The sequence below is a fragment of the Colletotrichum navitas genome (genome assembly GCF_030913465.1).
Source record: "Colletotrichum navitas strain CBS 125086 chromosome Unknown LY79scaffold_13, whole genome shotgun sequence".
Taxonomy (NCBI): Eukaryota; Fungi; Ascomycota; class Sordariomycetes; order Glomerellales; family Glomerellaceae; genus Colletotrichum; species Colletotrichum navitas.
The window spans coordinates 626,520-638,265 of NW_026850559.1; the positions used below are offsets into that span (position 1 = coordinate 626,520).

Below are 11,746 nucleotides of genomic sequence, written 5' to 3' on the forward strand. Positions count from 1 at the left end.
CCCTCCCCCCACGGCCGCCGCCGGCGCACGAGGGATGCCAACCCTCCCACGGGTTTGATCACCACGAGTGATTACCAAATTCCACCATGACAGTGCACGATGCTTGGAGGCTCTAGAATTGCATCTTCCGGATGCCTAATCGCACCTATGAGTCTGCAGTGTCATACGAAAAGTAATGTTGCCCGGACAGAATAAACCACCTCTACCTCTATGCCTCTGGCATTCATCCCAGTTTCCCGCTACGCCCATGCCAAGGGCTGTAAGTCCGTATCGATAAACATAACCAAAATAAGTTCCCTTTCAACGCCAACGAATGCAGAGACAACCTTCCCATTCAAGCCTCAGCCCCAGAACCTTTACTCTCCTCACTTGCCCCGTCCTTGGGCTTGGGCGGCTTCGGCACTCTCTCGTATGCATTCGGGCTAGGCCTCCTTGTCTTCTTGTCCTTATTACTTCGACCGCCCTGCCTGCCGTGCCTATGGTTGTCGTGACCATGGTCCCCGCAGTCGTGGTCATGGTCCCGCTTGGTACCTTTCCCCTTGCCCTTGTGGTCGCCCGAGGGTATCCTCCGTCTGCCACCGTCGTCTGTTTCCGAGTCGGACGAGTCGGACGATGAATCTGACGAGGACTCATCGCTGGATTCGTCGACGGCCTTTGGGCGGTGGTAGATGCAGCAGACTATGGGGCCGACCAATCAGTTCAAGAAAAGGAAAAGGACTTATAAAAACAAGCGCAATTACGGCATACCTTTTGAGCTCTTGCGGCCCAGGCCCTCGTTATCCACCACGTCCTCAGCCCAGCGCACCGATTGCCGTGACGGAGCATGCGCGCCCCTCAGTCGGAGGATCGCTTGCGTGCCCGTCCTGCTCTGCGTCTCCGTCTGTGTCTGGGAAAGGCCAGGCGCTAGGCGCTGTTGGGATCGTTCGTGTACGGCCGCCATCGCGATGGTTTCTTGTATGCGATATGCAATCTTTTACGCAGAGATGGTTTGTTGGTGGGCTGTCGAGTGCAGAGCGCCCCTCATAAAAAGCGGAGGCGAATTGTAACGCTGGTGAATTCTCAAATCACAGCGGTTTGCCGAAAATTCTCGAACAGTTAGTCGTATGCGAGGAATCAGACAAGCTGATATTGTCCCCCCCCTGTCAACCCGAGAGTACCGTGCACACTGGTCTATGCAGAGTCCAGCAGACAGTGGATTCAGGTGATAACACAACTATCTTAGAGGCAAAAGGGATGGTCTTGGCCCATCCCGACCCGGAGCGCAGCGTAGGAAGTAGGGTGGGTTAGACCATTCCAACCCTCCCCGGCGGAGCCGTTTTGGAATTAAAAAAATCTAAGAAAACTGGACTTGAACTGGATTTGAACCTACAGCCTTTAGGATATAAGGTTTATTGCTGTTATCGCTGGTATCGTGCACGGTACTCTCGGGTTGACAGGGGGGGGACACTATCAGCTTGTCTGTAGACTCGTCGTATGCAGCCGCCGGGGTACGTAGTGTACAGGTAATCGGCGTTAGCTAAGGCTGGAGTAATCAGACAAGCTGATATTGTCCCCCCCCTGTTAACCCGAGAGTACCGTGCACAATAACAGCAATAAAGCTCAGCAGACAGTGGATTTAGTGATAACACAACTATCTCTGGAGGCAAAAGGGATGGTCTTGGCCCATCCCGACCCGGAGCGCAGCGTAGGAAGCAGGGTGGGTTAGTACCATTCCAACCCTCCCCGGCGGAGCCGTTTTAGAATTAAAAAAAATCTAAGAAAGCTGGATTTGAACTGGATTTGAACCTGCAGCCTTTAGCATATAACTGTAGCCTTTAGGATATGAGGTTTATCGCTGTTATCGTGCACGGTACTCTCGGGTTGACAGGGGGGGGACAATATCAGCTTGTCTGTAGACTCCTAAGGCTGCTTCAAGTCCTCGGGATCTGTCAGACGGCAGGCAGATCGAATATCTTCAGGGGTCGACTGGGGGGTTGCTGATTTCTGAGTTGTAGCGGGAAGGAAAGGGTGGCATGCTTTTGTTGTTTTTTTTGGAGGGGCGGGTTCTAGGCCGATAGTCACAGAACTAGGTACATTCCTTGTTACCCCACGTCATTCTCTGGAACCCACAGGCGTGACTGGACGGCCAGTCCAGCGACAGGAAAGAGCCAGCCATCTCAAAGAACGCTGGTGCTATGACAGGTTCCGGGTTCGGCTTATTCCTCTTACTTGCAACGGTCCGGGCCGGTCTAGCAACGGCCAAAACTCCTTTAGAGATCGGTTTGCATGCAGGGCTAGTGACGCGCCGCTCATTTCACGTGTAAAGTGGCTTATACAAAAAGTTGATTTCATGGCTCTCTTTCCTTCCATTCGAGGCCGGATTGGCGTCGATGACGTCCCTGGTTCATATTTCATATACTAATATATTGACACAGAGCGTTTACATGATGGTCATGGTTTTACATGGGGTTTGACTTGTATACAGAGTGTGGAGTTTGGTACAGACAGTTACGCGGCGGCCTCGGCGGCCTTCTTGGTGCCTCTGGCAGCCTTCTTCGCCCCCTTCATGCTCTTACGAGGACGGCTCTTGATTTCCTTCTTCATCGGCTTGTTGATCAACCATGCGTTCATCGGCAGGCGGGAGCCGACAAACCTCCCCTCGGGAGACCAGACCTCGACGACGGGCCAGTGCGGCTCGTCAGGCTTTGGTACGGACTTCTTCTTCTCAACCTTGGGAAGAGACTGACTCTCCGCTGCCTTCTCCATCTTGGCAAAGGGATCAGCCGGCTCGGCCTCGGCCTCGGTCTCAGCTGTGGGTTGCTCCGGAATGAACGGCGCACAGCCTGCGAAGAGGTTCTTGGTTCGCACCTGCGCCACGATCTCGACCCAACCGCAGCCCTCGATGAGAATGTCGATCGCCAGGACGCGCCAGGGCAGGTTCTCGACCTTCATGCCGCCGACCTCCTTGCGTGTGAGCGGACCGGCACGCTCCTTTGTCACGTCGTAGCGCAACTGGAACTTCCCGGCGAGCTTGATCTTGTCGGCGATACCAGGCATAGCGATGTTCAACACGCGGGGCGATTCCCTCCTCTGCTCCTGGAACTCGATAGCCTTCTCAGTGGCCGTTACATGTTCGGCAATGGGCGTGAAGTTGTAGGCGAGGAAGACCAGATCTGGGGTGCTGGGGGTGATGCGGATCAGGCTGCCCAGGAGGAGGGACTGGCCAGGCTTGAGAGTGTGCTGCTCGGGCTTGATTCGGTGGTGCATAATGACATCTTCTCGGTGCTCCGGCTTGACGTATTTTTCGAGATCCGATCGAGCGATTCCTGGGAGGTCAATGAGCTCTCCCTTACCGTTGCCGAACGGAATCCGAATAGGGGAGGCCGTGGTGCCTGGGAGGGAAGACACCGTGGGCATCTCTGGAAAGTTGGTTTCGTTCCGGGCGGGCGGCAGCAGCGCGTCCACGTCTAGGCGATCCGCCTCGTTCTCGAGCACGTTCCCTGTCAAGTACATCGTGCCATCGCCGTCTTCCTCCTTTGCAAACATGGAGACCTCGACGTTGTGCTTAGAAGGGAGGCTGGCCGTCGTGCCCTTGGGGAACACAGCCTCGAACAGCTGACTCTTGCCAACGTTGACCTTCCCAACCATCCAGCCGGCGCCTCCACGATCGTAAATCTCTTGCTTGAGAGGCTTGGTCCACCAACCCCTCTGCGCGCTGACGCACTTGACATTGCCTAGTCTGATGAGCTGGCCGAACTTTCCCAGCGACCGGCGCAGCACTTCTCTCAGGTACGGCATAAGGGCGTCAACCTGCTCCTTCTTCGGAGCCAGCAGGTCTGACCGGGTGATGATAAAGCTCATGTCGAACTTGCGGTCCTTGAAATAACGGCCGGCTCTGTTCCTGCGGTTGCGGTGCTTCAGGTTGGCGTCGAGGACCTGGTGCAATTTCGGCATGAAAGACATGGGGAAGTCGGCGGCGTCGATGACATGGTAAATTTGGTTGTTTTTGAAAGGTGACTCCTCGATCGTCTCGCGTAATGAGTCGACGGTGGGATGGTAGATCGGCTTTCCCGAGTGGTGATGAACCAGTTTATGGCATCGGTCGCAGAGCGGTGCTCTTTTAGTCGGAGGGCGGGAAGCTATCTGTAAGTCAGCAACTACAACTCCTACTTCTAGTTATCGAGACATACCGAATCGGTCCGTGTCTAGCTCCTCGCCGTAGCGCAGCTTCTTTGGGTCCAAGCCTAGTTGCGCAAGCTGCTCCTCGCCCAGGTTCTTGAGAACCTCGTCGATGACCTTATCCTCTTCGCGAAGCTCCTTCCCAGCATCCTTTTCGCTTGCGGGCGTAAGGAACTCCTTTACGGATTTCCTGCCCAGGTCGTAGTAACCAGCTTGCCCGGCGTGCGTTGTTTGGGTCAGCGCGCCGCAGCCGCTGCACTGCAACGGGAGCTTCTTTGTCGGGAGCTTTTGCGTCGTTTCGGTCGTGGGAAGTAACGGCGGTGCCTCAGTCGTTGCGTTAGCCTCGACGTGTACGCACCGTCGTTGTCTATAGGGGAGTTTCCGATGCGCCTTGGCCGGCGTAAACGAGTGTCGCGCGGACGTGGCGCCGAGAGAGGGACACAGGTAGACCGGCACCTCGCCCAGCGCGGCTAGGTCGCCAATGCTCAGGGCGCTCCTAAGCCATCTTGACGATAGTGCGCGGTGCATCTTTGCAGAGGGGGGGGATGAATAGAAAAAGACCCGAGAGAAGTAGGGCAGGAATCCGAAATTCTTGCGACTTTTTCTCTCCTTTGCCTGGGGAGCTTTCCAAAATTTCAGATCTGCGGCGTTCAAAGCTTCCGTGGAGAGATAAGATAAGCGCTCCCCCCTGAACTCAACTGAACTCGAGCTTGTCCGAGCCTATTAAACGGCGGACAAACCAACCCCCGACCCCCGAAAAAGCAAGGGTCGCGGGCAATTTTCAGAACCTGAACCACGCGATATACTGGCGGCATTCAGAGGTGGACTTTGAAGGTTTGGCAGTGATACCCTCCAGATTGTGATATATCTGGACCTTTTCGACAAGATGGTTCGCGTAGGCCAGAGATGGCATGCTCTAAGAGCTGTAAGTTGTTCTACAAACGTTACCCTTCGTCTCGGTATCAGCCCGGATGCAGCTAACACTTGCCATTAGAAGGTACATAGCACTGCTCGAGAACAAATCCGGACGTAGCTCCTGGGACAACTTCGATTGACACAAGAGAAACCCACCAGATTCTAAAGATACGCTTCGGCCCCGGCGCCGCAACACTCCCTCCCAATGTCACGAGGATACACATGGAATTCGCCAAGCGCGCAGAAAACGGTCACGTTGGCCCCAAGTCCGTCCACCCTTCCCCCCTTACCCAACCTGTTACCCTCTCAAACGCAACATACAGGAATATACAGACGACTGACCCGTTCTGAACCTACAGAAAGTTCTGGCGTGAAATGCTTCCCCGTCTCAAGTACTATAATCCTGCCGTCCCCATGATCGTCAACCGCAAAGCCAACACCGAAGGCGCCGCCATCATGTCCGTCTACTTCTCCGCCACCGACGCGCCCGTCGACCCGTCGACCCTCCCGCAGCCCCCCTCTTCGGCCATCGACAACAGCAAAGCCCAGCCTCCTCTTGAGGGCGTCGAGCGCGTCGTCAAGATCGATATGAAGGGCAAGCACTCCCAGGAGATCCTTGACCGGTTCCTCGCCGAGACCAAGGCCGAAGCCATTCTGCCGGGGCCCGAGGACGAGAGCGAGATGAAGGCTGCCGAGGAGCTCAGGATCAAGGGTGAGAAGGACCGCCAGCGCAACCTCAAGATCCGTGAGGAGGAAAAGAAGGAGAAGGCTATGTTGGCCAGGGCGCGTGCTGAGGCTAGCTCGTAGTATGAGTGAGGGAAGACATGTACGAGGTGAGCGTGGGCGGAGATCTAAAAAAGTGTATGAATATCCTGTACAAACTGTACCAAAAAAGAATCTCTGCATGAACTGGTATATCACAGGGAAGCCGGCAGGCTTGGTTTGAAAGGTCTGGTGAAAGTGCGTAGCGCGGCCATAACAGCTATGCCAACAGAGCAGAACGTTGAAATTATGGGAGGCTTTGTAGCGAAAAATGAAGTATTGTTCATTATATATAGACTAGTTGAAGACTTGATGACCATGTGCATCCAAAAAAAAAAAAAACCTCATTCCCCGCCACCCGCTGCCCAACCAAAAACCAGACGCTCTGTGAGCCGGTATCAAGTTGACCGATCATCGTTGACGCATGCTGATACCCTTACCAGACCAGTGAGGCCGTTATCTTTATGTAAGTCCAATATTGATACTCTCCGACTTCATCGACACATGAAACGTTCATTTTAACCCAAAGCCTTCGCTTTCGTGTACTGCGGTCCACAACATGCGTTCCAGCCTCTCCCTCGTCTCATAACGCCGCAATGCAAGCATGTTGAAGCAAGTTCGGGCGATAGGGTATCTATCCTCGTCGTCGCCCAAGCAGGTGATTTTGATCGGGAGGAGAGCTGCGCCCATAGCTGGCACTCTATCAGTGCCAGTGATAAAGGAGAGCAGTTTTCTCTGTTTGTCTGGGGAAGCTTCCTTGAAGGTGTCCCAGAACCATCCCACAACGGGTTCCACGCCGTCGGGGTTTCTTGTCCCCCAATTGTCGTACTCGGCCACTCCCCTTAGGGCATCCACATCAAGCGCCGTATCAGACCCTCGAACAAGCAACTCAATCTCTTCAGGCCGGAATAACGACAGGGCGTTGCCACCACAAACTGTGTAGAAGCCGCGCTTGAAGGGCTCGAACTGTCGGGCGACTGCCGTTTCGAGGAGATATCTAACGTGCAGACTGACGTATTCTCCCCTGTTTGCGTTGGTGACTGGTTTTGTCTCGCCTCCCGGACAAAGTGGGACTTGCATCACGGTCCCGTACTTTTCAACATCAACGACGAAGTCGAGTTGGAAGGTCGTCTCGACATCGCCGTCATACTCCAGAAGCTGTTTGAGGCCAGCGGCCAGTCGCGGTCGGTATTCTGCGAGATCTTCCAGGGTATAGTTCATGGTTGGACGAGGGTGTGCAGATGACCCAGCCGATGCTGTAGGGGCCGATGCAAGCAGCTTTCGGAAGGCAAACGGGGGCAACGCCACATCCAAGATGGTGGAGTTGTAAATGGCCAAGCCAAGGACAACGCCGACAAGGAAGAACTGGTCGGATGTCTCAAAGGAGTTGGGATTAAAGTAGCAGAACTGGGAGTCTTCATCGTAGATAAACATGCCTGCTGCTCTGTCAGGAGGGGTATCAGGATCGACCGAGACAAATACGTACCATGCTCTGGATTGAAAACCTCACGGACGAGGAGAAGAAACCATTCCTTTTTGAGGCCTCCTGCATCAAGACCCTCCTCGCCCTTGAAAACAATGCGTAACCCCTTCTTGATATCTTCGCTCCCGCTTCCGATGACTTCACTGACAGCCTTCAGACTGTCGTCTACCAAACACTCTCGCCTAACGTCGAGTACCAGGAATTGGGTGATAGTCCTTCGCGTCATGATGCTGTCAAAGAAGGCGTCTCGCGCTTTGGTCATTTGTTGCCTACGTGCGTCGTGCTCCAATATCTGTGACTTGGCCCATATGCTCAGCAGGAACGGATACTGGCAGAATGAGAACCTGCCCCGTTTCGACTCCCAAGCTTCAAACTCAGCCACCAGGTCTGTATAGTCGATCATAGTGTTGTAGAAATCACTGGTCGGGATGATCTGCCCATGTGCTTGGATGCCACCTCTGTGGGTGCTGCTGCTCATGTTCCTCGACGTCTGATCCGGCCGTCGAATGTGCGTCATGTTGTTTGCCGCGAACACTAGAGATAGGACTCGCGCAGCCGCCCGTATCTGCCAGTCATCATTGTACACCATCTTCTTCGGTTGCTCCCGTTGCTTTTTTGAGGGGCCACGCTGTGTACCTAGCGCAGCATGCAGCGAAGCTGTCGAGTGCCCAGCACTCATACTTGGAATCAGCCCAGCTGTGATGTCCACTTTGACCTCGTGCTTCTTTTCGTTTTGACGAATAAGTCTATACGTCAAGAATCCTGCTGCGAGGTCCTTCATCTTGATGAACCTTTCTTCCGAAAACCGAGCGAACCATGTGGTCAAATAGTTCTGACACGAACTAGACGAGTTGGAGATCAGGCCTAGAATTCGCTTGATGACGACAGAGTGCTGTCCAGACACAGGGCCTGTTTTCAAGGTCGGTCTATCCGCTCTCAATGCCTCATCGCTTGCCTGCGACGGACGTCTGTCGGCGTTCCGCCTCCCCTGGAAAGTATTTGATTCGCCGTGAAGCAAGGGGTTGTCCAAAATGATGAGGAGATACCTCAGGTCTTCCGGGTCGGTCATAGGACGGCCAGGTCGCTTGAGTAGTGTCTCAGTAGCCTTAAGCAAGGTCCTATGGGCGTGGTCCTGACCGAACAATAGCTGTGATTCCAAGGATCGAAGTTCTGTGGCCGAAAGGGGCTCGGCCCCCGATTCTCGAGTCAACTCTTCATAGATAGACATCCAAGATTCAGCCGCGTTGATCACGGATCTGTACCACTCTACAACATCACTCCATTCGACCTGAGGTGAGCGCGGCGTGATGAACGAAGGCACCTCATCGGTCCGTTGTGATGCCGACCGCTTATGACGTGCCCTATCCGGTCCTTGATTGCCGGCCCACCACGTGCCATTCTCAGCGAAATCGCCGAGCAGCAAAAGCTTTGGATCGAGGTCACAGATGGTGGATTCGATGTAGTGCTCTGCATGCTTCGCCTCAGGTTTAGCAACGACGGGCCGTCGGGAAGTAGACTCGCTGCCTGATCGAACAGGCATGGCAGGTCGCCGAGACAAGAATGACGAGTTCACACAATGAAATGAGCTGAAGCAGGTCGTGATATAGTCTTCTAGCGGTTTAAAGATCCTCTTCGGGTCGTCAACATTCCAGTATGCAGAGTCCGTCGGCTGGGGCACACTGCCTTCTGCCGTAAGCTGCCGCATAGAGGGTCTTTCGGGATATGAAGATGAAAAGGATCTTGTCGTTGGGGGTACGCGAAGGGTCCCGGGGCGAAGCGTTGGCTGCTCGGGAAAGACGTATGTCGACCCGTTGCCCTGACTTTTCTCTCGCTTGTGTTGCGGCACACCCGTAGTCCTCACGGCGCATGGTCGACCATTTTGTTCTCTCAAAAGGCTGGAAGACACATGCCTATCGACATTTTCGCGGTTTTCATCTTCGGAGCTCGAAGACCTCCTAAGCGCCTTCAAAAGATGTGCGTGGATACATTGTCGGATCAACCTTTTAGTCTGCTCGAGGGAGATGGGCCTGGCGTCGTATCGTTCGGCTGGGGGAGTAGGTTGTTTCTGAGGTGATGGTGACTCTTGGGAGGGGCGCTGAAGCCACTTCGGGCCGCTGTTGGCTCTTGTGCCTTGCGGATCCGGATGGATATCGTTGATGGTTACACAAACGGTGCATTTGAAGACCTTTAGCTCTCGCGGCCAACGCACGAGTGACCCGCAAGTCATGCAATTGCCTGTGGCAAAGTCCCTGCTGCCACCATTGGTACCTCCTCTTTTGTGTGTAGTATTCCCCGGCGACTTTGTCATAACTGGCGCATCGTCCTCTGAGTCGGTGTCAGGGGCAGCGCCGGTGCGCTTCTTCTTACTTGAGAACAGCGAGGGAAACGGGTGGCTCATGGAGCGCGAATGGGTCGGTCGGCGCGGGCGTCTTGGGTGGAAATCGGATTCGGAAGAGCTCGAGTCGGCTTGGAGGTGCGGACTATCCAAAATCGCATAGTCGGGCAGTCTTCCCAGTTGGCCAGGCGGTGCAGTGAGCGACGGGGTGTGTACTCGGGAGATCAGGTCGGCAGATGTTTGACGGAGAGCAGGAGGGCGATGAGGTGGAGCATGACGTTGCGACCATGGGGCCATCTTTGCGAGCGACGTCGTCTGATGTCTGCGACAACGGTAGTAGCAGGGGCATGGAAGCAGCTTCCTCAGCAAGCAGCAAATCGGCGTGGAGAATGAAAGATATGATGCAGGAAAGGCGAGATTAAGCTTTCTCAGAAGCGTACTGCTGTGGCCGAGGAAGGCGGTTTGAAGCACAAAGGTGGTAATTATGATGGAAACGAGGGGGGAAGGAGCAGGTGAGAAGCGAAGGGAGACCTGGACTCTGGTGTATGCGTATGTGCCTGTGCCTGTGCCTGTGCCTGTGCCTGTGTCTTTGTCTCTCTTCCAACCCGCGTGCGAATGCAGGATGCATCTAAGTCAAGGACAAGAGAGACAAGACAGCGCTGCAGGGAACAGGCTCACGATACACGACGATGCGGGTGTCGATGCACAAGGAGGACACTCGAGATGTGGCGTTTGCAGGAATAAGCAGCAGCAGTGGTCGGGTCTCGCTGCGAGGCCAGGGAACTACCTAATAATTAAGTGCTAAGCAGCCGAGAGTCGATTGAGGCGTGGACAATGAAGCGCAACGTCGTCGTTGTTTTTGTTATGGCCCCGTGGGTTAGGCCGAGTCGAGGTAGGGAATTGACCACCTCTAGTGCCCAAGCCAACAATTTGCGCCGTGCGCGCGATGACATTAGACGTTGCGACGGAAATCCCAAGTACTATTCGGATGTCACGTCTTGGACCTGAGCGCGGCGTGCCGGGCCTCCAGACCATCCATCCCTCAGGTCCGTTCCTTGACTTGAGATGGGGACGGGATTGGAAGCACGAAGACGACGACGAAAGGCGAGTCGGCCTCGGCCGAGGGGCCTGAACAGTGGAACGGCAACAGTCGCCCGACCCAGAAAACAATCCCCTCGGGCCATGTTCTCTCATCAGACTCGCCTCGTATTCGTCGCCGGGCACGCGGCGGGCTCTTTTGGGGTATAAACAGGCCCGACATACCTATTACCACGTCGAAGAGTCGATTGATCCCCCCGACGCACCGTGGCTGGCTGGCTGGCTGGCCGGCGCCATCCATCCCTCGTTTCAAAGAAAGTCTGTCTTGTCTCCCTGGCGTGATTATATGCAGTCCCAAATTGACTCTTAAAACCAGCCATCTCTGTGAAGACGCTCCAGACCCATTGCTGATTCCAGCGCGGATAGCTTGTATCTTGTCGCATGAACTGCTAAAGAACTTGCTGGCTGTAATAATAAAAGTCCGGAACCACCAATCGTCCCCAGCAATGCTTGAGGTGCTAACCCAAAGAACACAAGTCTGGACCCTGTGAAGTGGATATCATGTTGCAGTCAATAGTAGTACGGAGTACCGGTACTCGGTATGGTGGCCGACCAGCCATATTCAGCTCAAGTTTAACCATTTTTTTCCGGAGATCAGGGTCTACACACGAATGGAGCCGACCAATCGAGGCAGGGGTCGTTCTCGCTTCTCAGTGTAACGTAGCCCCCCTACCTAGCACGCGGCTTCCAATAAAACCGACCACCACGACCAAAAAAAAAGCGAAAGCGGTCGGTTCTATTGGAACCCGAGTGCCTAGGTACCTACTTACAATACCTACCTACTACTATGTAGGTAGGTAGGTAGGTACCTAAGTATGTACCTACGGGCCTGCAAGGGCACCACTCCTGCGTGCCTTACCTCCCACTATTGCCTTGCCTTGCCTCACCTTGCCTCAGCACGCCCTCAGCACAAGCAGCGGTCCAAGGTTGCATTTTCCCGACTCCGGCATCCGGCGGATGGACGGTATGTGCCTTCCCCCCAAACCACGTCTCCC

The 11,746-nt window shown here is 54.6% G+C and overlaps 4 protein-coding genes across 4 annotated transcripts; 1 reads left to right on the forward strand and 3 right to left on the reverse strand.

Moving 5' to 3' along the window:
- Window positions 1-13: 13 nt before the first annotated feature.
- LY79DRAFT_545632 (protein phosphatase inhibitor) lies at window positions 14-1,136 on the reverse strand. Its single transcript, XM_060557182.1, has 2 exons — window positions 748-1,136; window positions 14-678 (listed from the first exon to the last, which is right to left on the reverse strand). The coding sequence occupies exons 1-2, from the start codon at window positions 938-940 to the stop codon at window positions 335-337; spliced, it is 537 nt and encodes a 178-aa protein (XP_060417094.1). The 5' UTR covers window positions 941-1,136; the 3' UTR covers window positions 14-334.
- Window positions 1,137-2,487: 1,351 nt separating this feature from the next.
- Window positions 2,488-4,686, reverse strand: LY79DRAFT_509937 (uncharacterized protein; the record flags this gene model as incomplete). Its single annotated transcript, XM_060554104.1, has 2 exons — window positions 2,488-4,118; window positions 4,170-4,686. The coding sequence occupies 2 exons, from the start codon at window positions 4,684-4,686 to the stop codon at window positions 2,488-2,490; spliced, it is 2,148 nt and encodes a 715-aa protein (XP_060417095.1).
- A 211-nt stretch (window positions 4,687-4,897) lies between these two features.
- Window positions 4,898-6,177, forward strand: LY79DRAFT_545639 (CI-B8 domain-containing protein). Its single transcript, XM_060557183.1, has 3 exons — window positions 4,898-5,083; window positions 5,233-5,339; window positions 5,433-6,177. Exons 1-3 carry the CDS (start codon window positions 5,045-5,047, stop codon window positions 5,878-5,880), a joined length of 594 nt encoding a protein of 197 aa, XP_060417096.1. The 5' UTR covers window positions 4,898-5,044; the 3' UTR covers window positions 5,881-6,177.
- A 171-nt stretch (window positions 6,178-6,348) lies between these two features.
- On the reverse strand, window positions 6,349-9,950 carry LY79DRAFT_510186 (HECT-domain-containing protein; the record flags this gene model as incomplete). Its single annotated transcript, XM_060554139.1, has 2 exons — window positions 6,349-7,274; window positions 7,322-9,950. The coding sequence occupies 2 exons, from the start codon at window positions 9,948-9,950 to the stop codon at window positions 6,349-6,351; spliced, it is 3,555 nt and encodes a 1,184-aa protein (XP_060417097.1).
- Window positions 9,951-11,746: the final 1,796 nt, after the last annotated feature.